General features: G+C 41.6%; 1 protein-coding gene across 7 annotated transcripts; it reads right to left on the bottom strand.

The window, feature by feature from the left end:
* Positions 1–1,064: 1,064 nt before the first annotated feature.
* CILK1 (ciliogenesis associated kinase 1) lies at positions 1,065–27,968 on the bottom strand. Of its 7 annotated transcripts, none has more exons than XM_039568157.1 (14): positions 25,381–25,492; positions 21,667–21,928; positions 19,745–19,799; positions 18,094–18,215; positions 16,767–16,846; positions 14,345–14,477; positions 13,759–13,930; positions 13,030–13,197; positions 10,415–10,711; positions 9,163–9,353; positions 8,466–8,620; positions 6,969–7,100; positions 5,168–5,281; positions 1,065–4,702 (listed from the first exon to the last, which is right to left on the bottom strand). In XM_039568157.1, exons 2-14 carry the CDS (start codon positions 21,765–21,767, stop codon positions 4,548–4,550), a joined length of 1,875 nt encoding a protein of 624 aa, XP_039424091.1. In that variant the 5' UTR covers positions 21,768–21,928; positions 25,381–25,492; the 3' UTR covers positions 1,065–4,547. The 7 variants fall into 7 exon arrangements, with proteins under 7 accessions (XP_039424091.1, XP_010404553.1, XP_010404546.1 ...); XM_010406251.3 differs by lacking the exon at positions 25,381–25,492 and adding an exon at positions 27,419–27,968 and having other exon boundaries at positions 4,361–4,702; XM_010406244.4 differs by lacking the exon at positions 25,381–25,492 and adding an exon at positions 27,423–27,968 and having other exon boundaries at positions 4,361–4,702.
* Between the last annotated feature and the right edge of the window lie 26 nt (positions 27,969–27,994).

The raw sequence follows: 27,994 nt of genomic DNA, 5'->3' as shown, positions 1-27,994 counted from the left end.
ATAGCTGCGTGTGCGAAGTGTATGCCTGGATGTGAGGGCGATCTGGCTGCGACATCTGTCACCCCATTGATCGCCAGGGTTGATTCGGCTGATCTGGCTGGCTAGGCGGGTGTCCCCTTCCTCCCTCAACGCTCCATGTGCGTCCCTCCCGAAGCTGCGCGCTCGGTCGAAGAGGACGACCTCCCCGATAGAGACGGTACCGTTCATCGGTCAAGGGTATACGGTAGCTGCGCTCCCCTGCTAGAACCTCCAAACAAGCTCAAGGTCCATTTGTAGGAGAACGTAGGGTAGTCAAGCTTCCAAGACTGCAGACACATCCAAGTGAGGCGCTGCATGGGGCAGTTTGCCATTGTTTTGTGCCTCGTACGCACATCCCTCGCAGAGAGGGTGTGTGTATGCAAAGCCGCTACTTTTTTTCACTTTATCGCTTCTCCAGCTTCAATTCCCCAATCACCTAGGAATCCGTGAGCTTCGCACGACACACACACGCCCCCCAGGTAAAATCAGAATCCTTGCACATGTAAATGTATTTTTCATCTAGTTCTTCACCTGTGCAAGTGGTTTTCAGCCCACTTAAACAGCTAACGAAAGGGCTGGGCTTGTAAGTTATAAATTGTCTTCAGCTTCTACTGCCTTGAAAGCCAGCGGAGAAGGCTAAAGAGGTGACACAGGACACTGAGAACAAAACTAGAGCAGAACAGACTAGACTAGACTAGACTAGACTAGAATAGAATAGGATTATTTTCCCTTGGGAGGGACCTACAACATTCTAGTTCAGCTGCCTGTCCTCCCGAAGTGTTAATGCATGTTATAATTCAGTCTTGCAGGTAGTTTCAGAGGAGCTGACATCCAAGGAAGGACTCAGTGATGAGCTTTACATGGAGCTCACAGTATATTGCAGAAATTACATGCTTAGACTCGAATCATGTGGTCAGTGAATGTGCAGTGCCCCTCCAAGAAGGCTTATTAAAAAACTGAACCCCAACTACAAAAAAACAACCAAACAAAAGGCAAACTAAAGTGTTTTCATTAAAAACTGAATAAAAGAGCAGGTTAGTCAGTACTCCTTCAAGAATAACTTTATTCTGGGCAGGACATTTGACACAGAAGGAATGAAACAAGCATTTAGAATGTTTCTGAACGAAAACACTGAATAAACAAGAACCATTATTTCTCCCCTCAATGACAATTCTACCCCCTCCTTCCATATTAAATTCTAAAATGTTTTTTCAGTACGTTTTTGTCTTCACATTATGGAATATCCTGCTCACATCAACAGCCATATCAGATACAGGAACACCATGGGAGTGGGTTTTCTGGCTTTTTTTTTTTTTTTTTTTTTGGCTAACATCATGGCACTTACACACTACTTTTAGGAAAATCTGGATTACAGAGGTGAATGAATCCACTGTTAGACTCCTTTATTTCCAGTGGTCACTATTATTACATGTTATGCCTAAGCCTGAGAAAATGTAAACAGTACAATTCTAAAAACATTTTCCACAAAGATGCTGCTAAACATTGAAGCACAAGGTAGCAGGTTACATATCATAAATTCTCAGATATGCTGCTTGTCCAGATTTCAGTATATAAAGACCTCCATCTCTTCCATCTCTGTACTGCACAGAGACAGCATGGTTAAAATACATAAACCCACCTCTGTCCTGCTCAAAAAGAACTTTTCCAACTTCAGTAAGAATTTGCTTGAGTAAAGGATACAACCATTAAATATAGCTAATTTTCTGTCTCACTAAGTGAAAACTAGCAGTGATTTTGAGTGCAATATTATTAGCTTTTTTCCCCAAAATAAAAGGCTTTAACTTAGGAAAGGAGGAGATACAAAAAAAAAAAAAAATTAAAAGTACAGCTTCTTTTTCTAATCTTTTTGATGGACTGACTAAAGCCTGAATGCTATAGTCAAAAAAATCACCGAAGGTCTGATAAAGGTTCAGAGATTACAGGCCAGGTTCAGATTCATCCTGTGTTACTTGAATCTCACAGAGTTGTCCCCCTCCTTAGTGGAGAGACTCAGGTCTCTCCAGAGTGTTTGCATGTTCTCAAATGAGACAGATTTCAAGATGATTCTCACTCACCAGGGGTGAGTCACCTCACAACAAAGGAGCTCAACACTTAGGTATGATGAATCCAAGCCTCAGCCACCTGTTCTCATGACCTGTCTCCTTCCACTCCTAGGAACTAAGTGTACAGACCAGACTACTTTAATTGCCTACTTTGGTCTAGGGATACCAGGATAGGTTCAGGGTGCTCATTCTTAAAACAAATTACCCAGTGAGAAAATAAATTACATGGTATGTAGACATAAATACAGGTATTTATTTCCACCAAGAGAAACAACTATCTTTCCAGTTCTTGCAGAAATATACGTATTTCCCTTTCCACTTACCCACAGATGCCTACCAGTGTGTGCTTTAGAAATTAAACGGCTGCTTTACTTTCCTGGTAAGCATTGGCATCACTGCTGTGGAAGCAGTTAGGTATGGTTTGGAGTGAGTACTTGCTATGCCCAGATAACAGAGCAGCAGGACACAGAAGATGTCTTTGGCATGTGTAAGTCTTACATGCACACTTTTGCTCCCTCTTTGTCTTGTACTGTCTCACTGTGGGCTGAGCCCATAAAAGCAAACAGCGACCAATGCTCCTCGGGGTTCCCCCTGTAGCACTGAGCCAGCAGCCCACCTAGGGTGCAGATTCCTTGAAATCCCACATGTTCTCCATGGGAAGCACTGAAACGGCCAGAATCTGTTCTCAGTCCGGAGTCCACAGCAGCTGGCCCTTGTGTGTGCCAGCAGATCCCACAGAGAGGATCTCATTGGCACACAAGCCCTTCAGTTCCTGTGAAAGGGCTGGGAGCTGAGAACTGCACCTGCTCTGATCCCTTCAGGCTGCGTTTAAATCTCATAAATAAACCATTTGCCTGAGCTGATCTCACAATGAGCTCAGAAAGATGAGCATTTCTGCACACTTCTGCAGGAAGATGCATTCTCTCAGAACACTTCAGCTTTGGCAGCACTGCTCCAGAACACAGCTACGGAAGGTGTTCTCCCACAGCACTGAACAGTTTTATCTTTCTTCTGTAGAAGGAGGTGCAGGAATAGACAAATGCTGACTGTGATCTAAATTAATATTCTGCTGCTAGCTGGACTCTGGCACTCCTTTCCAGAGCAGAACTAAAGCAGATTATGGGGCTACTTTCTTTTCTCTCTAACTTGATATAAATCATTCTCTCTTATAAACTGAGTTAAACTGCTCTTCAAAGAACTGTATAAATTTCAGTGAAATCAACCACAGTTTTACAACATTTTCTTAACTGGATCACATTAAGATCCCATCTTTCCCTGCAGAGCCTCTGGGCCTAATTTATGGAAGTTGACATATTCTTCACATTGTAAATGAAGATGTATTGTGTGAAGAAGAACTGAGTATAAACATAAGCAAGCTTAGACTGACTTATTTCCTCTGGGTTGTTTTGGGGTTTTTTTTCCCTCTTAAGTGATTTAAAACAGTTGTGAAAAGTAAGTCAGCTGCATAGATCTTGTTTCCTTAAACTCTGTTGCTGGCATATCATTAATATTTTGTTACTCTGAAACCAGTTTTATTAATTTTATTAATTTACTATTAATTGTTAATACAGTCTTTAATAGGTCTTCAGATCTTATATTCACAATGAAAGAAAAAGAAGAAACAGAATCTGCTTTTTCTCCTTAGAAATCATTGGAACATTTAAATGAATTTAACAGAGGTAGGTTCACATTCTATTTCATAGTGAACAATGCCAAAGAACAACTTTAAAGCAGGAAAAAGGAACACTCTGTCAGAAAATGGATCAAGAGAAGAATACCCTTCACCAAACAAGAGTCCTCAGATTTGGTAAATTTGGATTGCAGTCCAACAAAAAACCTTTTAAAAGGCAAAAATAAATTTAAAAAAAGGTGCCTCTCACTGACATTCAGCAGTCTCTCAGTGACTGTAAAGGAGAGTGTAGACTGTTAAGTCACTCCTCTGATGCCAGTACAAAGGCAAATGGTCGGTCATAAGACAGCGGAAGTGTGGCATTGAGACATGGCATCACTGAAATTACACAGCCTCAATTAGCACATAAACTTTAGAAAATGTGTAATGAATGCTGCTTCCTCAGTACTTCTCCTTCACTGCAATATTGCACCACATATTTTTATCCACTTCTATCAAAAAGTTTAATCTAACAAAAAAGTTAATTTTTTTTAAAAGTTCATTATAAAAATTTGCTGTATAAAAATGCCAAATCCCCTAAGCCTTATATACAAAATGTATCACTTTTATGAAAATAATTGGACCCAAGTACATAACAAAACATTTTTATACAAAAACGTACAAGACTGCATTCAAATTAATGCAAATAAGTAAAAAAACCCTTCAAAAAAATGTCTCATTCATGGAAGATCTGCTTCTTTTAAAGGTACAGGTATATAAACCTATACATGTCTGAAATGGTCTCACGTTGGCCATTTCCTGGGAAGCATGCACTGGTCAGAGAGTATTTCCACAGGTCACCGGTGAGCGCCGTACTTCGCAGACCAGTCAACGCGCCCATGGATCGGCTCCGCGGCCGGCGGGAGAGGCATTAACCTCGGTGAGCTCTTGGTAGGTGAACTGAACGAGGGCCATCCAAGAAGGGGTCTGACTGACGTCAGAGAAGCAAAATCTAAAGGACAAAAAATACTGTGATATAAAGGTTCAGTGAACCCTGAACATCCACTGCATCCACACTGAACAACAACTGGATGCAGGTCCAGTTACTTCTTCAGGAAATAAGCCTCCTTTTTTAACAGTTTGCTGATGTGAAACAATAGTGCATCCAATCCCTAAAGACTCAGCAGACAAAGACTATTTACATCCCTGATTTGACAAGCGTGAATTCTGTGCCAGCTCTCACACCAACCTCTAGGTCCCATTGAAACAGGCTGTAGATAAACCCACATATTTAATAAACAAAAGTAAACATAAAGAAAATCCTTTGCCATATGAAGGAGAGGTTGCAAACAATACTTCCAGTCAGTCATATATTGACAAATAAAATAAAGCAAAGATAAGCAGTTCAGTGCTGCATACATACAGCATTACTGGAGTACTGACCAAGGGACCAAGAGAACGCTGGTACTATACTTACCAGAAGATGGATCCACAACTGGTGCTAACTGAACCCTCTGCCCAGCAGAACCTACTTCCTTCTTCAGAAACGAAGGGACATAAGCACTCGTTAGACCACCTGATCCTATGGGCCCTGAAAGAAATGACAAGGAACATCTTAACACAGTGGATCTCCCATACTATCAACAGATGACAAAGGTGTGCCCTGAGGGGTCATGTTCAAGACCAAGCCTGATCATGGACTGATCAAAACAAGAACTTAATTGAAGACACTAGAAATCCACAGCTCCTATACATACACCTGCATTTGGGAGACTGTCAGCATCAGACTGCATCACAGATGAACGGAAAACAGTTACAAATTATACCTGTCAGGGAGAATACATCTCAGCTTTTTCAAGGTTTCTCAAAGCTTCCAAAACTTCGCATTCAGTTGGAATTACCTTGTTTGACTTTCAGCAACTACGTGCTAAGAGTATATTGACTCTTGGTGTCTATGTGGTGAGTCTGGGGCTTTGGTACTACACAGAGCTCTTACTGAAGCCTGTGAGAGCACAACTTGAAAATCTGGTACAGAGTCACATTTCAAATTTTAAAAGCCAGTTACAAAACTTGTCCCTAAGATGAGCAGCTTTGACTGACCTGTAGGATAAGCCATAGATAGGGAACAAAACAGTCTAGAGTTATAGCACAGATGGACACTAAACAAGATATCATGCAGACCATTGCACACATGCCTACGCTGTACTATTGCAGTGGAAAGCCTATTGTGGAAAATGATGGTAATAAATAAAAAAGAGAAAAAACTAATTACATTCTATGCTGCTACAAAAGAAGCAAAAACTTCTAGAAGAGCCAGGAAGGAGACATGCTACGTATATAAAGGTTCTCATGTAGTTTAGCTGTTTACAGTGTCCTTCCATCTTGAATCTTTAAAGAATGATTTTCTGATTAAATTACGTCCAAAATTTTAAGTTGGGTTGTTTTTTTTAACCTGAGCTTCTAGAGGTCCAAAATGTTTATTTGGGCCAAGATTCAACACAAACTTTGGCAATAACATACTTTCTAAACAACATACAGAAAAGAAGTATGGCACTGCAGAACTGTATCACATGAAAACCTGAAGCCACAGTTTAGAGAGGAAATACACAGATAAGAGTCTAGAAACATCAACATGATTAAGTGTATCTGATAAAATCTAATGTAAAAATCTACAAATTAATTACTTCAACTCAAACAACAGTGATTAAATACCTGAAATACCAAATGCCAAAAAAAACCTGAAGAAGAAAAATTGAAAAGTTTTGCTTTTTGTCTGAATTTTTAAAACTACAATTATTACATTATTTTAAACAACATCAATTAAAAGACATAAGGATAGCTTTTCTTTGCTTTATTCATGTAAGAAGACTGGTGTGTATGGCTAGTTCAATTTATACCAGCTTCCTCCTGTGGTGACAGCCATTTATGCAGCCGGTGGACTGAAATGCTCTGGAAACCAGAAAATATGACTTAAAAAAAACTGAGGAGGGAAACTGAAAGCAAGATGAAATATTTCAGGTTGAACAGACCTAAGCTGTCCAGCCTTCTATGCGTGGGGTACTTCAGACTTGTGAGGATTCATTAGAAGATACGACTATGTTTCAGTTTAAGGCAGTCTCCCAAAGAAGAGTACTCATAACCAATTTTAACACAAAGACAGGGTAGCAGGTATCTTAGGAGCTGACAGTGTTTTGGGAATGGATCACTCCAACATACACCAGTGGGGAATTGCAGAGACATCACTTACCGTTTTTCAGAGTCTTAGCACACCTTCTTACCTGAATTCATCCTGTTGGTAGTACTTCCTCCCAAACCAGAAGTTTTCCCAGACAAACCAGAACTGGGCCAGGGATGAGATGGAGCAGACTCTTTGTTTGAAGTGGAGACTATGCTATTCCTTGTGCTTATTCCTATATTGCAAAAAATTCAAAGATTACTTCATTAAAATTCCTGTTGCCACACAGGCCTGCATGCATTCCACCTGATGCACAGTCTTAGAGCAGATGTCTGGTTCAACTTAACCAAAACCTCTCCCTTTCAGTAACTCTCTGGGTCACTCCCCATCCTCTCATAATACAGGAATGCTGTAACTAGCCACAGGCCCTAATCTGCAAACATCACAATGTATGTAGTTCCACTAGCATCAATGGCTGCTTAGATCACAGGGCAGGATCCTTACATCAGGGCCACAAATATTCTCAAGTCACAGAAGGTGAACCTTGCTATGTACATGAAATCTACGCTTCCCATAAAAGCCTAACGGTGACAACATAACCTGAGAGACAATACTAGCAATTCCATTTCTCATAGTACTATACTCGTCTTTGGTGTCTCTACTGCAAGCACAGATTATGCCAACAGTTTGCAGTACAGTTCAGATGTCACCTATTATTTGTATTTAACATAGAGCCCATATTTAAGCAGGGTACCTAACATTCAAGGACACACCCACAATTTATGATAAGGCTAAAGCAGACTTGGGATCAATGTGTTTTACAACCTCCTCTAGTAAAACAAGTTTTAGCTACCAAAACTCTACCTGAGAGACAATTTGAAAGTCAATTAATTGTTTCATAAAAAAAGACTGAGTTTGTTGTCATAATACCTTCTAGTTTACTTAATTCATTTTGAAACATTAGTACTACAAGTGAATGAATACTTAACACTACTTTTATGAATAGCCATTATGAGAAAGAATACACTTCAGCTCATTTTAAATACTAGCAGATATGCTGTCTGCCTCCTGTACTTCACCCTGCCCCAGCACTGGTCTCAGTATAGCAGAGGTTATCATGAAGACAGGCATGTAATTCTCTATAGAGACATGGATCTGCATTTTACTTAACTCCAAACTACAGCAAAGCATATTCCCACTACTAGTTAGCCTGTTGTTCACGGTATTATACACCCATGAGGTAAATGCACGGCACTTCTTTCCCAGTCTAGAAGACTAGTCTTATACTTGTTAAGGAGACAGGGAATAGTTTGGCACATGTACAGACATCTAACACACCTCCAAGTATAAAAGTATCCATCAGGAGAAGGAAGTACCAACAATCCTGTCCCCTTGCTTGTAAGCAGCACTTCTCAGTTGCTAGACTGCTAGAATGTAGTTTGTGTCATGGCCATCTACATTAGCAAAGCTCTTTCTCTCCTCACGTTCTTTAAGCAGTAGCCCCCTTCCACAAGGTGAAAGGATAACAGCTAATGTACCAATGACTATTTCATACTGCTGTTGGAATTGCAGGAAGAAAAGGAAAGTATTTTTTACTAACCAGGTCGATACCTAGAATGGTTTAAGTAGTGTTGCTTTGCTGCAGAAACTCTCAGTGTGGGAGCATCCTGCTGCAAAAAGGTTGCATGGGAAGTTCGGGCACTGCTGCCAGAGCCTACAGCATCCGAAGGCTTCAGATTCAAAATGCTTTCAAATCTGTAATTCAAAAATTGGTACACATATTGGTACACATCCAATTCTTACAGCACATGTTTATTCACAACTGGCTTTCTCAACTCCATCCCATCTCCAGGAATCATTTCCTTCTGTGTTTGCTACACTGTAAGCACACAGACAACAGGGAATATTATCAACCTGAAGTCATACAAGTGCCCCTGAAAATCACATTTGTACTTCTAGTTCCCTTATATACTGCTTTTAAAGTTTTTATAAATCACTCAGTAGGTTTCTCTCTTCTGTATACCATCCATGGAAACTGCAGCTTAGAGTTGTCCAGAACAGTTTATATGCATGGAGTATGTCAAAATAGTCCACATATAAAATCGAAAAGTATATGTTCAAAGATTAACTTGGGGAAACTTAAGCCCTTTTTTTCAGTGGGGAAGAAAAAAAGAATACAAAATTGTATAGAAATACATTTCCAGATACAAAGAAAGCATGAAGAGCAACAGCACTAAGAAAGAGAAAAAGGCCAAAGAAATAGACCAAACAGCACAAGCACATAAGAAGCCCCTTACCTACAAAGAGTTTCATCATTCTGCCTCTTCTTGTTTTTCAAGTCCATTCTCATGATGCAAGATGTGAAATCAAGGTCTTCTAAGTCATCCCAGTCTTCAGAACTCTTAACTGTCCTGGGAAGATGTCCCCATCTTCGCCTAGGTTTTGGTTTAAGTTCACCATTTATATTCTCAGACCCAGCAGATGTTTTCTGTATGAAGATTGATAAGAAACAAACCCATGTGCTTAGGCCATAAATCAGGTGACAGGAACAAAGAGGATTTTTTTTTTCCTCTATCTCAAAGAGTAATAGTGGTAATAGAGCTGTAACAACACAATCTTCATCTTCCATTAAATGCGCTAAGAACACAATCTGTAGCCTGCCGACATTATTACTTATCTTCTGCATTTCATCCTGTAATAAAGTGTCTTGAACTGACAGAAGAAGAAATTTCTTAAGTCTCAATTCCAGTTCTACTCATGTTTCAGTATGCACCTCCCAAACCATTACCTTATGCTCAATTTTTACTTCTAGACCCATGCTGGGAGTAAGAAACTGCATGAATGTTTATGTTTCCACAAGCCTGTGTCTAGACATTTTAAAAAATTTTATCTCTTGCAGGACAGCACAGGTACAAATTTGTGTCTCTTCAGCCGTTGAGGCTCAGCAGTACATTTTGACCTTGTGTGACACTGGCCAGTACAGACCCTACTTATGACTGATTCACACTGTCTGCTCTCGTCATCTATCTTATTAGTCCAATCTCCGTATCAGTCAACAAGAAGGGTACATTCTCATGCCGAAAGAACAATCTGTTGGTTTCCACGTTCAGTATGGAAGACCAAAGGGAATACTATTCCCAGTCAATAAATTGGATGCCATAAATGGATGAAGGCAATAGCCTCCTTTCCCTCATTTCCATACTATTTAGCTTAATACTTTTTTCTCTAGCATCAATCCCATTAATAGTTTGAACACTGTACATCCTTTTTACTCATATGAAATCAGTGTCATCCTGTAAGTGGTGCTTTTCAACAAAGGGAAGCACAAAATGGCTCTAAAATGAGAAACTGACTTGCTTGTTTTACAACAACTGGATTTAGATTTCAATAGAGTAAGTCCCAGTTTCTATCAGAAATTGTAACCATTTTTTATTCCCAGTCACTATCCTTTCAGTAAAGAACCTTAAAAGAGAACAAGGAAAAGAAACACAAGGAAAAAAATTAGGCAGTATATCAGAAAGTTTATCTTATGCTAGGATGGACCTTTACCTGCTGAGGAACCTTATTGTGAATTGCAGGCAGACGAACCTGGTTAGACTTGTCCTCCTGTAAGTAGTTACCGTGCTCAGCCCCAGAGTTGTCTGTCTTACATGCGTACACCACATGCTGGGAAGACTGACTTTGTTGAAAAGGCCTTGATGAAATTCGGGCATTAGGTTTCAGAGGGGGCTGTGCTGGGGGGACAGGCTTAATATGCAGAGATGATTTATTGTGCAGTTCCTTTTGTTTTCCCAGTTCCTGAATGCCCAGGGCATGCCCAACCTGGAAGTATGAGTATCGAAGTGCCTAAAAAGTAATATAGACATTAGGCTTAGAAACCCATAGTTTTTCATTTACCCCAATCCTGTGTGTCAATAAAAATTTAATTTCCTTTTTTTCTGGGGTAGGAAACAGCAGAAGACCCATCTCTCAACACTAGATTCTAGTGAGCACAATCCACTTCAAAAAAATGCTACATTAGTAGAGAAGTTTCAAGAGATACTGAGTTATCAAATCCTCTGTGGACTAGTACAGAAGGAAAGGTTCTGCAGAATTAAGATTTTTAACCAAGTATATGGCATCTAAAGGCATGTTTCATTACATGCTGTCTCTTCATGTGTGCATGTGCAAACACATCCCCCCCATCATTACAGATTCAGCCAGCAAAACTCAATGACCCCAAGAGACATCCCATGTCTTCCGTTCTCCATTCTCCAAGATGGAATGAAGTGAAAGAAATACAACCCTTATGAAAATTAGCCTCTATCTTTTCTGACAGACAAGTTAATAAAAGTACTCTTATCCTGCCTTAAAAGTAATTAAGGAGTTGTCTGTAAAGGAAATTAATCTGCCTATCTTGCTACTTCAAGCATACTCATCTTCCCAAAGACCTCTTACTGCAAAAAACTTCTAAAAGCTCAGATTCCTCACTCTATTTGTACTTTACTGTAAAACATTTGTTAATGCTCTTAATACTGTTACAGTCAGTATTTTTTTGTTTTTCGTTACCTTTGAGAGCTCTTAATCTATTTCACTTTTAAACTGTTTTAATTAGATTTCAAGCTTTTTATTGCAATTTGTACTGAAGGTCTAATTAAATCACAAAGGTACAGCTACAGCCCTTGAAGTCAAGTCAGATTTGAACCCAGAATCACATCTGTTTTCCAAAAGGTGCCCTGCTCATTTAATTGAGTACTATCCGAAACCAGTGGCTACCACCACCCATATGTGCAGTATGGATGACTTGGGCAATGCTTATGCACAGGATGTTGGAACATACCTGCAGTGCACTTGAGCTGTGGCTGCCCTGCAAAAGCTAGCCTTACCCAGGCAACATTGGGCTGGAGGAACAGAGAGCAAGGTGGACTGACAGCTGGCGGAAAGGCCAGGCCAAAGGGTGGTGGATCAATGGAACAAAGTCTTGGCTGGAGGCCAGGAAGTATCTGTCTTCCCCAGAGGTCATTATCAGGGCAAACACTGTTCAACGCCTCCATTAATGGCGCAGCTGGTGGTGCAGAGTGCACCCTCTGGAAGTCTGCTGATGACACGAGTGGAAGGAGGGGCTGACAGACCGGTTGGTTGAGCCGCCATCCTGTGGGACTTCTGCAAGCTGGTGAAATGGGCTGACAGGAACCTCATCAACTTAACAAGGGTAAATACCAAGTCCTGCACCTGGGAAGGAATAACCACATGCACCAGTACATGCTGGGGTCAACCACCTGGAAAGCAGCTTTGCAAGAAAGGTCCTGGTAGACACCAACTTGAACACAGATGATCTACCAAATACGCCCTTGCTGCAAATAAGACTAACTCCTGGGCTGCCTGAGCAGGAGTGTTCCCAGCAGGTCGAGAATGGTGATCCTTCCACTCTGCTCAGCACAGGTGAGGCCATGCCTGGACTGCTGTGTCCAGTTTTTGCCTCCCCAGCAGAAGAGAGAGATGGACATAATGGAGAGTCCAGCAAAGGGCCACAAAGGTGATTAAGGGACTGGAGCATCTCACATGTGAGGAAAGACAGAGAGCTGGGACTTCTCATCCTGGAGAAGAGAAGGTTCTTGAGGATCTTATCGAAGTATGCAAAAAAACAGAAGGGAAAGCGCAAAGAAGATGGAGTGAGTCTCTTTTCAGGGGTGCCCAGTGACAATGGGCACAAACTGAAACACAGGAAGCTCCCTCTGAACATCAAGAAACACTTTCTCACTCTGAGAATAACTGAGCACTGGCACAGGTTGCCTAAGGCAAGGTGGTTGAACCAGATTTCAGCCATTCTGTGGCGAACAGCAAAGAAAGAACAGCATCACAGCCTGCAGCCATACATCCTACCTTCTGCTATTCCTACCTACTCTGCTGCTATTCACAGTGACTGGGTTACACTTAATTCAAGTGTATTTGCATGCTGCAGTCACACCTTTGATCATCGAGCATATACCCCAAGCAGTTAATGTTTCATGCAAAAGACTGATGACACTCTCTTAATTACCCGCCTTTGTCTTGCAAATTGTTCTTGGATTCTCCTCTTCTCCCTTCTAAGAACTGCACCCCTGAGCAACTGCTAAATGACTGTTCCTTGCAGTAAAAGAAAAAAAATCACAAGCAGAAATGAGAAAAAGAAAACAAAATCAAACCTGAGTAGCTGTTGGCCGCTTTTTGGGGTCCCACTGAAGCATATCTCTCATGAGCTGCACTGCTTCACTGCTAGCATTAGGTATGAGAGTTTTTAGGTTGTTAGGTACACACTGAGGCCAGCGAAAATTCATGGAAGCTGAAAGTTGGTAGCCTTCAGGCCAGTCGTTCTGAAAGAATGAGATTTCCAAACACAAAAAAAGGTCAAGCTGTAAAGTATCAGTGCCTAAGCACTCTAGCACATACTTTACCAGTAACAGACTGTGTCCAACTTGCTCTGGACTTATATTGAAAATTTCACTAAAAATCTTCACCTCAAACCTCTGGTGAGAGGTGAGTCTTGCTGTACATCCAACAGAGTCAAGGGCACAAATGGAACCAGGAAATAGGAATCTTGCCATGATCCCAATTTTTAGCCTCTTAAACCATAGGTTTATACGCAATGTACAAGAGAAAATTTAATTCCCACCTAATGAAATCACAGTCTAAGGACCTAGTTTGCTGTTCAGGGATCTGTTTCTCCTCCTCTCTGTGTCAGCTTTTACAGCATAATTACATAATGTTTACTGCACAGAAAATAAGCTTTAATTTATATTATTATATCTGAGATCAATACCATAAATTAGCAGTAAGGAGGAAAATTTATTATTTTTATGCTTACTGCTACTGTGTCATTGTGTATTGTAGAACAGCTCCAGGATTACTGCAGTATGGAACACCACTTCAGTTACCTTTTTTGGGGTCCCTAAGACTTGGCAAATTTTGAATATAGTATCAATTTCACTGGCGCCTGGGAAGAGAGGCCTCAGTGTGTAAACTTCTGCCATTATGCAACCAACAGCCCAAATATCTATTGGAGAACTGTAGCAGGTGGATCTCAAAAGGACTTCAGGAGCCCTGTACCTGTAACAAGAAAGAAAAGGAAACCCCAACAATCAACACAATTCAAACATACATGAAATAACTCACCTCTTCATTCTTTGCTATTAAGAGCAAACATCCTTTAAAAACCTCCTCTCCTGTACACAGACCTTTTCTTTTTTTGATTAAAACTACATAAGCTTCTGTAAACTCTCTTATACCTTCCTGACATGCAACAATCCTAGCATGTTCCCACCTGCCTTACCCCACTCCCTCTGTGCTCCTGCCATCTGTAAACTGTCTTGCACTAACTGAAGCTTTTCAAGTTATGGCAACTTTAAATAAAAGTTTCATAAGGAGGAGGCATTAAAAGTGGTATAATGATCAGCACAAATTCAGTACTGTACTGCTTTAAAGTGTCAAGTTCCTACAATGTAGCTGAGTACTAGCACTTACCATCTTGTGGATACATAATCAGTGTAAGGAGGTCGAGATCGGATTTCTCGGGCTAAGCCAAAATCTGCAATTTTCACAAGTTCTGGTCCCATGCAAAGCAGATTTTCAGGTTTCAAGTCCCTGTGGAAGAACCCTGAAATTCAAATGAAATATTGATGTGGATTGCAATGTCATAGCTGTATCCTTTACTTCCCAACTGGATTGTTTTATTTTAGTTCTTAGCATTGAAGCTGGAACAGCATCACACAGACGTCAAAGTCTTAAGTGATCAGCAGAGCTGGTCAGTACAAGGTTGTACAGTTGGACTGTGAAAAACAGTACACACAAGTTGGCTATCTTGTAACAATTCAGAGCATTCAGTCAGACAGCTCCTTCAAGAAAGTGAGACTTCTCTACACCATTTTAATGCTAGCTTCATTCTAAATGGAAACTGCCCAATGAAGTTATTGATCAGTTACGTAACGTTATTTTAAACAATATATGAAAATGAGGGGGTTTTTGCATTTTGAACTTCTTTTTAAATCTCAGAACATAATCTGCAAGCACTCAGCTACTCATCATCCTGTAAGAAGATCTCAGTGTATTTTTTTAGTGCCCTCTGCATTCAGCAAGAACTGATCATGAATGAATGTTTCGCAAGAGCTCCTTCAATACAAATGAGAGAAGAGGACTGGAGTATCACTGACTACTGTCTCTGAAATTTGCTTCCACCGTTAGCCTGCAAATCTTGTCCTTATGCTTCTTTCTTGCAAGCATCTGAAACCACCGTTCCTATCTACAGCTCCCTCTGTACTACCTTACTGAGCTCCTTTTCAGAGACTCCAATATGCTTACTTCTTCCATGGGTTGGAATATGCTCCCACAGAGAATGGACTAAACATTCACACAGGATGTGTCTATACTGTCCACCATAACTAGATTAGCTTTTGTTTGTTAGATTAATGTATAACAGCATTGAAGACATAGTGCTGTAGGTATCTGCTAACCAGGACACTGTATCCTTCCTAGGGATGTTGAGTTGACGTTCTGGTGCCAGCTTGAGCTACTGCCTCTCTATGGAATGTACTAGGCAGAGCAATCAAGGCTTTTCTTAGCATTTAGTGCAATCACGTCTGTATTTTGCTGCACAGACATGCACCAACAGAATGCTTGTGAGGCAATTTATTTCATGACAAACTTGTAAAAAGAGCAATCCGTTGTGTGCTCAAATATAAGAAGATGCTTAAGAGTTTGGATGGACAAAGAATGCAAAAAGTATACTTGACAAGCATTTCTATGCCATACAGGAGCAGAACAGAGAAATACAGAGAGGGCAAAAAAGTTCATGTGATTTTTTCCAAAACTGTTGCAGAGAGAATCTTGGGAGACCCACTCTTACACTGTGAGCCACAATACCATCACAATCATCCTGTCAGGCCTGCCAAACATTTCCAGGTGTTTTTAACTACAGATTTGCACCATCTTGGCAGAAGTGAAAGTCTAGTGTGGTAGCAGGTCAGTGAAAAAGACAGTTAGTTTTGACATAGAACTGTTCAGTCTTCACAGCTACAGTAAGTTAAATAGCAATAAAAGCTGTTCTGAAAGGCTGTGATCCATTTGACAATTTATTGAAAAAAGGTAGCTTAGAAAAATATTATGCAAAAATCTATCTTCACAGATTATACATGTCACTGCAACAGACTAGAATTTAGTTTGGTTTCAGATGAGTATCCAAAATCCATCAGAAGAGCAAATAAAGCCATTAGCTTGAAAATATTTTGGAAAACACAGTTTTCCTTATCAGAAGGGATAACCCAGAGAGCTCTCCAGCAACAGACCCTACAGTGCATCTAGCAGACAGAATTGCAGAGGTCACCAAAACATGGTGAGGAAGCTATAATTGAAATAAGGTGTTTGAGATTTTTTTTTTTGTTAGTTAAGTGGGTCTTGTTACTACTGGCTCGTACATCAGCTTTAGCTTTTATCATTGTTGGAAAAATTAATTGGAAGCCCATGCAACAAAAGCTGTTTGTCACTCAGACTTTATTACTTTAAATGTGTCTTATAGAGAATGTGCATTTTATTCAGGTATCTGTGTGTACCTTGAGAAAAGAGTAATTTCTTCTTTATTCTCACTCTCAGGGGACCTCTAAATCTATCAGGAAATGTGTCCATTAACATCCAATGAGTTTGAGAGTGGCCAGCTGCCAGACTGAGAAAGTGGAAATCTACAGACAAGGAACTGAGCAAACCTCCAGACTGAAGTATTAGTCAACTATAAAATACAGGTATTTTCAGTAACCTGATCTCTCATATAGTGCTATTCTTTTGATCACTCCTTCTACTAAAGTTAGTAATGTAATTGCTAGTATATTCATCAAAAAACTTACACAAACATTATCTGGCTCTAATTTAGAATGCTTATAGCTAAAACGTAACTTACCATGCTTATGAATAAATGCAAGCCCTTGCAGGATCTGATACATAATATTCCTAACGGTAGACTCAGGGAACAGTTTGTTTCTGTGGAATAAAAGGGAATAAATAATTATTAATTATTAAATTCACACATCAGCTTATGCTTTCTAATGAACCAAAGATAAAAGGTAGAAATGACAATAAAGCTGCTAGTCAGCTTTTCATATTTGCCTATTATCTTTTTTAGTTACAGAAGAAATTCTTATCTCCTCTACAGTCCTTTGGCACAAAACTGGCAATTTAACTAAGAATTAAGCAAATAAACCACATTCTTAAAGGTTTGACTTACACAATGTCTAACAAGTCCAAGGCCTAGCTAAACCATAGAGAATATGATGCACAGCATACTTTTAAAGACATCTGGGCTTTTTGTTTTCATAAGAAGGTAGGATATCATGCATTTCTAAGAAATTCCTAAAGATAATTGGTTATAGACTTGAATCATTTCTTCAAAGTTCATTATTTCATATAATTGAAAATCAGCACCCATACATATGTGCCAAATTAAGCTACAGTTTTATATACCTGTGCATGCAGACTAAGTATTTTTATGCTTAAAAAGGTATTTTATGTAGCATTCACATATTGTAACAAAAACATTATTTTGTTAAATCAAGGAAGATTATTGTCATCTGCCAGGCTGATACCATGGTCTATAGAGAGAAACAATTCAAAGCAGGGAATGTTGCCCTCAGTTATCCTCTGGTGGATGTTATCATGGCCCAAAGGCTAAAATTAAGACTTTATTAATGCTCCAGCAAATATCAAAAAGCTAGATTTTATTAAGAATGCTGACGAATGAAACAGGCAGTCTTTGGTCATGTCAGCTCAAATTGCAAGGAAAAATAATTCCTGGAAGCAACCCAAAATTTGACACCTCTTGATTACTGTTCCAACTACTTTTTATTTATTCATTTATTTGAGGAAGCCATAAAAGAAGAGGTGGTGCTACCACTCTCTTATAAAAAAGCATGGTTGGAATACTTACATAGACAAAAGTTCTAGGTCCAATGCTTCCTCAGTGTGAGGGCTGTTACCCAGCTCCTATCTCTCAAAAGAGCACCCTACTCACCTGCCACACTAATCTGGGACAAGACACTGGAAACTCTCATTAGACTGGCCTGGATATGCTCAAAGGTGACAGCCATAGCTCCCACTACAGCCTGCAGCTTTAAGCCATAGTGATCTAAGCCTACAAATGATCCAAAGTCCTTTGAACAGTAACAGGGGTGTTAAAAGCACATTACAAAAGTAATTAATTTGTATCAGGAATGGGTGATGCTAATACATACCTCTCTTTCATTAACTGATAAAGATTTTCCTTCATGTATTCAAACACAAAATACAAATGATCATTTTCCCTGATAACTTCTTTCAGCTTTACCACATTGGCATGGTTTAATTTCTTCAAAGACTAGAAAGAGAAAATACAAACAGCATTTTACAAGGGTCTTAATATAGCGAAAAAAGAAAAAAAAAACCAACTTATTTCAACTGTTGTTGAAGAATTAACTTCAAAAACTCTTTGGTGTCTTAAATAATCAGACAGCTCTGAGAACAAAGGCCAGATCTCCAAGTACTACCACATACATATACAGTCTATGTAGTAATTTAATGTGCTGGTCATTCAAAAGCCAGCTATCTGCTATCACTGTAAGCACCAAAACAATTGCATTTTCTCTGTAAGTAACTTTTTAATGGCAGAATTCACATCCTTCTTGCACCTGCACTGGTAACAGTCAGGTCAGAGTCAGGACTAAAAACAACCCTGGAAAGCCTTCCTTGGTACTGTGGATTAACCTCTGTGGGCAGCTGAGCTTGTTCAGCCCTCCAAGCGGGATGGGGAAAATAATCAGAAGGGCAGGAAGTGAGACAACTCATAGGCCGAGATACAGAGTTTAAAAGCCAAGCATGCAAGCAAAATACAAAATTCATTCATTGCTTCCCACGGGCAGGCAGGTGTTCAGCCACCTCCAGTACAGCAGGGCTCCATCACATATAATGGTAACTTGGGAAATCAAATGCCATCACTCTGAAGGTCTCCTGCTTCCTCCTCCTTCCCCCAACTTTTGTTGCTCAGCACAATGTCACATGGGATGTCCCTTCGGTCAGCTGGGGTCAGCTGTCCTGGCTATGTCCCCTCCCAGCCTTCTGTCCACCTTCAGCCTACTCACTGACAGGGAAGCATGAAAGACAGAGAAGGCCTGAGGTTGTGAAAGGACTGCTCAACAAAAACTAACACATGCCTGTGTTGTCAGGACTGTTTTGGTCAGAAATCCAAAACACAAACTCAGAGAAGCTGCTATGAAGAAAAGTAACTCTACCCCAGCCAAAACTAGCATATTTGGGTCTTCCTTCTTTACATACACTTCCTTGGGTATCTTTTTTTTAGATTTTTAGTGTACTCGACCTTAATTTTTACATGGTACTGTAATAAAATGACCTAGATTTTCTGCATGTTTTCGGTGCTGAGCATAAATTAAGGAGGTCCTTAAAGCATACCCCCAATGTTTCACTGGCATCAGAATTTCATGCTAAATGTCTGCCCCCAAGCCAACTACAGAGAAACAACTGCATGTACAAAAGTTAATGCTGCGCAAAGGGCGTGTGTTCTAAAGCTCTGAAAAACAAACACCAATCAGCTCCAGGTGTTGTGACAGGAAAGCTCTCACTCACACACTCTCCCCCCCCGCCACCGCAAGGAGGAAGCAGCTCTCTACAATCAAATGATTTTTTGCAAGACTACAGAATTTCAATAAGCATTTTCCTAAGACTACAGACACTCCCTTCCAATGCAGAGTCAGGAAACAGAACTGTAATGTCATATGCCACAGCTCACACTGGGACTAGTTTTTCACGGAAGAGTTGTAAAGAATTTGATGTAACCCCAGAACGTGACAGTGATCGTCTAAACTGAAGTCAACCACTGAAGAAAACAAGTACCTTAACCTCCCGAAGGTTCATGCATTCCTCCCAGGAATAAAACTTTCTCTTCATTCTACAAAAGTAGAGGGGAAAATAATGACTAATGCATTGAAAACATCAACTGTTCTTAGAACCAAAAGTCTCACTGCATCATAACAATTCAGTTCTTCCATCAAAATAGAAGATGTTAGTTCCTTTGTCAAAAAACTTTCCATCTCTAGACAAGGTACACTCACACAGAATTACCCGAATACACACTCAAATAGAATTACACTCAAATAATAATTACTATTACACGGGAGTGCATTCTTCTGTGTATATATATCTTGCTGAAAATAATTCAGAGCCTTCAACAAGCCTAGGCATGCTAATTTTCTTTCTGGTATAACAATGTGGTGGAGTAGAGTCTGTAAAAGGAACAAGGGTAGTTTTGACAATTATGAACAACTCAGAGGAAGGTTTTAAAACAAATTAAATGAAGATCCAATCACCTCTCTGGGTCTCCAATTCTATTATATTCTCCTTACTCCTCTTCCCTATTACAGATTTCTCTGTAATTTTAGTATCTTGCTGTATTTCCACGTTTTCCTTTGTCCACTGCTTCCTATGTTTCTCCTTCCCTTGCAAGGTGCATCTATCGTGCCAACTACTTGTCAAATTCTGCTTTTCCCTTCAAGCTTATAAGCGACTCTGCTCTAACAGAAACAAACTGCATGGCAGTTTTCTCCTAAGCCAGAATATAACCCTGAACACATTATTTTTGTGTGCTCATACACATTTTGATTACCACTCAGTTGAGATGTAACTCTATGCTTTAGGACCAATAGGATGAAGGCTCACACACACATGCACACAGAAGATCACAGATTAAAACTTACAAAAATACTCAACTGTGTAGAGTCTGGATTTCAGAGGGAGTTAGGCACTCTGTGAAGATATGAGCCTTTGCCTTTAATGATAATTCAGTATTACATATTATTGTAGCAAGTTTCCAGTTTGAAATCAGCTCTTACAATTAGAGTAGTTTTAAGAACTACAAACCCTTCACGTCATAAAGGGGTCGGGGTTATTTTTTTCTGAGCAGTGTTTTTGCAGTTACTGTCTTGTGCACTCAGTTACCAGGCCACTTCTGTTTTTAATAAAGGACTGGCATTAACGTGTAAGCTAAGAGAATGCTTCCAGCTTGTTCTGATTTTTCTGAGTTTCTCCCATACTGCAAACTGAAAATCAAAGGTGCCTCTAGCAAGGTCTGATACAGGCAAAATACCCTCAGCATAGAGGATTCAGAAAGTTGAAAAAGCCAGCTATTGACTGCTCATACAAAACACCATTGTACTGAAAGCTTTTTTGACAAGTCTGTCCCTGGGTCTTGGTTGGTATTTCAGGAAGGTGCCTGCAATGCTTTACAGCTGTTTCTTACCATAGCTAGGACAAATAAGCCATTTACAAACTAAGGTCACTGCCGAAGCAGCAGAGAAAATCAAATGAATTTCTCAAGGAAAATCTTAAGCTGGAAAGACCAATATGCAATAGCATAAAAGATACAGATAATGGACAATGACATAAATTGTGTTAATTATCACTGCAGTATTATTATTACATTGAAAATTAGACTACAAAATATATGCTCCATGTAAGCAGCAGCGAAAGGGCTGTAGATTTCATAGCAGCACTGCAGAATACTCTAATACATACCACGTTTGACTGCACATAGCAGCAGAGTGCTGTTATGATAAGCCTTTGTATCTCACCCTCTTTATCTCCTGCTGAGGCCTTGGAGGATACAAGGAACTTGAGTTTTTCACGTGGCCCCAATACAACTCCATACAAAAAAGTGGCATGAAATGTGAAGTACTCAAACCAGCATGACCAAGTTGATGCAGACCTAGAAAAGAAAAACCTGGACTATCCGTTGTTAAGTAATGTATGAAAACACTTACTTTTTAATGGCTATTAGCTCTCCAGATTCAATGCTTCTCCCTAGGAGAACAGAGCCGTAGGTCCCATCACCAAGCTGTCTGATAGTTTTGTACCTATTCATGACGAGGATACTTTAGCTGCAAGTGCATTTCAGTCCTTAGCATTTCTTGTGTTTTTTCTCCTCCGAGCGTAACCAGTTCTTTCTGTGGCAGCATAAATATAGAGCACTCAGGACAGTGTGAACAGTTGCAGGAATCATGTTTTCAAGACTTAGCCTTTGGTCTGAAAGCACAGAACACAATCCATTTGATTTCTGTACCCTTCTGAGATTGCTTGTTTGCAGATTCCACTCTCCTCTAGGAGGACAGTCCTCATCAGCCATACACAAACACTCGTCTTGGTCTCTCACCAGAGAGGGCCAGCCTGTATCTGGATGTGACTCGGTATGTTCCCCAAAGCCACTCTTATGCTAAAGCTAAAGGTACCTTACAGCAAGCTTGCAGACAGCCCTGATGGGAGACACTATTGCTTAAATCAGAGGATAAAATCTCATGGCCTGGAGAAAACAGTCTGGTAACAGAAAAAATGAAGCTTTACAATGCAATAGGAGAGGCTCTGTCCTAGTCAAATTATTAGACATGTAAGTTACCATCTTACAAGTCACACTGCCATCAGTTAAACCAATATCCTGAATTTCCATAAGATCCTATGTGAGAGAGCACAGCCACATGCATTCCCTTAAAGCGTTCAGAGGAAGAATATTACATTCATGTCAGGTAAGAATAAATTATTTTACTACAGTAACTCTAAGCATGAATCGGTTTCTAGAAGTAGCAGCTACATCAGATTATCTACCTGATCTTTTGCTGTGACACTGTATGAACAAAATGATCATAGAATGGTTTGGGTTGGAAGGGACCTTAAAAACCTTCTAGTTCCAACCCCTGTGCCATGGGCAGAGACACCTTCCAGTACCCAGGTTGCTCAAAGCCTGACCCAGTCTGGCCTTGAATCCTTCCAGGGATGAGGCATCCACAGAATCTCTGCTAGATAACAAAGCAAAAAACTTCTTATTTCTAGTTTAATGTAATTGTTGCTGGTATTTCCTCCACTACAGTTTAGAAAAAATGTAATCTATTCTTTGTAAACTAACCATACATTTGAAATAAAACAGAATTCCCCTGCAAGGAAGGTTTGGTCCCTACGTTCTCTTATTCTCCACCTCTTAAAAAGACAGCAATACTCATGGCTTGTGACTTTTGCATTCTGTAACATGTATTTTAACTACATTTTCACAATTTTTTTTGGTAGTAGCCTTATATCTCCCGTATTTCACAAAGCTGTATTATGATTTTAGAAGTAATGGGAGTATATTACTAGAACTCTGAACTGACATCATTGCAGAGCCACAATCCAGTAGATTCAAGATGTTGTGAACATCCTTTATTTTCCATCTTCTAAGCCTACTAGTCCTACTAATACTGATACAGGAACAAAGATCAGGAAATATGAAGTTAACATACCTTTTGACAATTTACCCATTGAGTAGCATGTCTCTAAACCTATCTCAGACACTGGGTAGTGTCTCAGACAGGCAGGAGGAACTACCCTCTAGCAGTACCTGTTTCTCTCCACACACTACTACAGAGAACCAGAACCGAGCACCTTACATTAGAGACCTAATTCCATAGTTTGTACTACTTGCCAAGGAACACAGAGCCTGTCTGTAACAACAGCAGTTTGGAGTACCAGTTCCTTTTTGGCTGGTTTTCAGGCTGTGCACCTGAATGGCATAAAGCTATGTTCAACGATCTGCATCCAGGTTAAAAAGCTTTAAGCGGGTTACTCCAGCTGGTCAGTGACTGGATGGCAACTCAGAAACTTTTATTCAGATCCTTGGCAACAAAATTTCAAACACCAACAAATCCTTGCATGTTCTTTTAGTCTGAAAATCTAAAATTTATTAATATTCAAACAATTTTATACAGTATTTCAAATCAACACAGATGGGACTTGTGGACTCTTCAGCACATACTGCCCTAACAACAGAGTTCTGAAACTGTGACCCTAACAGATGTGATGTCTTACAATTCACAGACTCCTATGCTGTCCCTGACTCACCATTCACATATCCCTTTCAGGGAACTGTGACTGAAGAGTGGAGGAGCACCTTTGCTTCATGTTTGATAACCACAGCAAAACTAAAGATGTGTAACACTACTAGCAATAATCACCAGTAGCTGGATAGATTGTTTATCTAATGTCTCTTGAGCAGATGAAGTGGTGAACCTAACTGCTTATTCCTTGCTGAGGATACTAATTTAAGTCCCTCTCCTTTCTACAGCCACCAATTTTCACAAAACTTGTATGAAATTATCTTTGCAATTCCAGCTCTGGTGTCAAATGTGACCAAACTAGACTAATCGAAATATTTTTGAGGAATAAAGCTGAGCAGAGCAAAAAAAAACCGAACAAAAAACCCCAAACAAACAAAACCAACAAACCCCAAGAAAACCAAAAACAAAAACCCCCCAAATACAAAACCAAACAAACAAAAAAACAAAACACAAAAAAACCACCCACACCCAAATCAAACAAAAAAACCAAAAAAAAAAAATCAAAACAAAACAAACAAACAAACAAACAAAAAAAAAACCAAAAAACCAACAAAAACCCCCCCAAACCAGTCAGAAAACAGAGATTTCAGTGAGGAATGCATGTTAAAAAACAGTCCAGGACGCACAGAAGTTACCCCAGCTCCTATGGAAGCAAAAACCCACCTGTATGAAAACCCCACTGACCAAACCCTAAATAAAAGTCTTCTCTGGGTAACTCAGTCAGCACCATTTCTTCTTGAACTTCATAGTGAAGTTGTTTTTAAAAATCTGCTTTACTTGGCCTTCAACTGCTTTGCCTGAGTCCCACTGAAATCACTGAAAAGAGCATGAGTCTCCGACAAGCAGTCTGCAGACCTACAACATGCATAATCTAATTTAAAAGTACTATCTACACCAATTCACATCGTTAGAGGATGCAAATATAAACTGCAAAAATATCTTGAAGTAAAAGGTGTGTTGATACTAAAATGTAAACCCCTTATTTTCACCATATTGTAACACCGTGTTCAGACTCTACCTTACCTGTAACTTTTTCCCCGCAGAAATCAACCAGTAATGCGCCTTTAACAGCAAGCTTAATTTAATGCATCGAGACTACTTTATGACTAAGTACAACTCAAACCTACTATTTAGCTTATGAACCCTTTAAATATGTATCCACTCCTGTTTGAAGGGCTGAAGCGCCGAGAACTGAAAGCGAAACTGGCTCACTCTGCCACAGCTGAGAAACGCAGACAGTAAACAATCAGCATGTGCCTTTTTAAACTTGTGCTGTGCTCCGGCAATTACTCGAAGGTATTACTAGTAAGTAGGAAGCGCTGAGAAAGGCGCGGTCCAAAGCCGTGGGTGTCCATGGGTGCGGTCCCAGCGGCTGCCGCGTTTGTTACAGAGGGCTCTGGGGGTGCCCCGTGAGCTGCGCACCAAGGCAGGGACAGATGTGCGATGGCGGGTTCGCCACTCAGGCCGAGTCCCAGCCCCCGCCCGGCCTCTGCGCTGCGGCGGCGCCCGATCCCAGCCACGGTCGCTGTACACTCGAGTGCCCCCGCTCCCGTTCCTCGCTGTACCGGAACGCGGGTCCCCCAGCCCGTGCCCGTGCCCGTGCCCGGCGGGACTCACCACGGACGCGTCTCCCCGCTCCGGCACGGCCTGGGGAGAGGCCCGGAATGGCGACGCCGCGGCCCCGCCGCCCCGCGGAGCAGCTGCGGCCCAGGGCGGCCCCGCGCGGGCCTCGCTCGGCCCATGGCGCGGCCCCGGCCCCCGCCCCGCCCCGGCCCCCCGCACCCCCGGCCCGGCCCGGCCCGCCGGGGCTCCCCGCGGGGGGACAGCGCCCCACGACTGCGGCCGAGGGCGCCGGGCCGGCCCCCCCGCAGAGGGGGCGCGGAGCTGGGTTTTAACGAAAAAAAACCAAAAACCAAACCATCTCTGGAGCATCTCTCTTATGAGACTGTGGGAGCTGGGCCTATTCAGTCTGCAGAAGACTGGGAGGAAATTTCGTTAATGCGTGTAAGTATCTCAAAGGTGGGTGCCAGGATGATGGTGCCAGACTCTTTCAGTGGTGCCCCGTGACAGGACAAGGAGCAATGGCCATAAACTAAAACACATGAAGTTCCATTAACCGTGAGGAAGAACTTCTTTACATTGAGGGTGGCAGAGCACTGGAACAGGCTGCCCAGGGAGGTCATGGAGTCTCCCTCTCCAGAGACATTCAAAACCCACCTGGATGTATTCCTGTGTAACCTGCTCTAGGTGACCCTGCCTTGGCAAGGGGGTTGGTCTAGATGACCTCCAGAGGTCCTTACCAACCCTCACAGTTCTGTGATTCTGTGAAAACAAAACCCAGCTGAACAAACAAAAACCCCACAACGGTGATGGGCCTCTCCCACATCGTAGAGAAGAATTTAAACAAGACTAGAATGCAGAAATACTAAATTATGAACAAATGGGAAGAATATCGACATCTTAAGTGCTGCTAGAGAGGCCTGTACCTTCCTCATACAAGCAGCAGCAGCGCACCCTGGCTCTGACAGGGTCAGCCTAAGACATACCAGGAATGGCAGAAAAACAAAAACAAGGAACAAAAAATTGTTCAAGAACAATTGATTATGAGGACTGTAATAGCGATTCAGAAAGTCTCCACTTCTTTTTACACTTTATCGCTTAGGTTTTAAAGGTAAAGCATAGAGTTAATTCCCAGGGTATGGAAAGACAGGATGAGCTGGTGCTGTACTTCAGGAGTACAGGGTGGGACAAGACATTCATTTGCTAAAACAGGTGTGGGGAAAAACAAAGCTCTGGGTGCCTCGCTCCAACCCATCTAGTCAGAGGCTAATCTTTACATTTACATGAATATATAATAAAGACTCAAATTCCCTCCAACAGACAGGCATGATTCTCAGTGAAGCCAGGAGGAGCAGTGTACACTTACATGAGACTTCTGCTTTAAGCCACCTGTATTACATCCCATGTGCATAACCACATATTAGCACTCAGCCCAGTGATAGTCATTGGACGCCGTTTTTCTGTTGTTAGAGGCAAGGCTTTTTCATTCCCAAAAGAATCATAGAATTATTTGGATTGGAAATTACCTTAAAAATCATCTAGTTTCAAGCCCCCTGCCATGGGCAGGGGCACTTCCTGCTAAACCAGGTTGCTCAGACTCCCATCCAAACTGGCCTTGAACACTGCCAGGGATGGGGTGCTCCATAGCTTCTCAGGGCAACCTGTGCCAGTGCCTCACCGCCCCCACAGTAAAGAATTTTTTACTAATATCTAATGTTTAATATCTAAGAAGAGACAAGCAGGAGAAAAGCAGCTTTGACTCCAACTCCAAACAAGAAGCAGCACTAATGGTAACTAGTTGTAGCCATGAGCACCCCATATCAAAACCTCAAGTGGTCATGCTTTGTCATCTCCACTGCTCACACCGGGCCGACCAGCACGCCAGCAGCACCCAGTCCCTGCTGCTCCGCACCACCTCCGGCTGCCCGCCCAGGGATCGGCGCCCGGCGTGTCAGGCAGCTCCCTTGCCTCTCACGCTCTCCTCTCCACAGAGCAGCTCTACAGTCACCTGGATCTGAAACGCACTGCTGACGCCGGCTCCCACAGCCCTTGCGTCCCCATTTCCTGCTCCCGCTGCCCGGGCCTGAGCGCTCACCTACCCCTCCAGAGAAGACACACGCCGCCTCCTCCTCCTCCTCCTCTTCCTGAAAACGCTCAGGGCAGTAGACATGCACAAAGGTTCACCGATCCATACACGTGGTTTTCTTCTGGAACAAAAAGACTGTGACACGCTTAAAAAAATAGGTTTAGTCCAATTTTAGAAAACCTGACGAGGCGTGTGCTGACAGCAGGTGATAACTGCGCTCACTGAACTGGACGGGCAAATGACCAGGGCCACGAGATTCAATGGCCTCGGCACCGCTGTTATCTCCGCAGCCGCGGCACTGAGCGCTCTCCCGTTACCCGTCGACAATTCGCCTGTGCCAGATCCCGGCCTGACCACAGTCACAGCGGAAATCGCGGCTCCTGGACATCGCCGCTTTACCTCGGCTCCCGCCCCTGGGATCCCGCTTGCCGGGATTTCCATTCGCGGAGACTACAATTCCCGGCAGCCTTTGCTCCGCAACCCTTCCCGTGGTATGCCGCCGCGGACTACGCTCCCCAGCAGGCCTTGCGCCGCTCCCCCGCGGGCGGCAGAGGCGGCGCGGACCGCGGTGCGTACTGGGACAGG

This window comes from Corvus cornix, chromosome 3 (assembly GCF_000738735.6).
Source record: "Corvus cornix cornix isolate S_Up_H32 chromosome 3, ASM73873v5, whole genome shotgun sequence".
Lineage (NCBI taxonomy): Eukaryota > Metazoa > Chordata > Aves > Passeriformes > Corvidae > Corvus > Corvus cornix.
The sequence above is the reverse complement of the archived record's forward strand: the minus strand, read 5'-3'. Positions and strand labels throughout refer to the sequence as shown.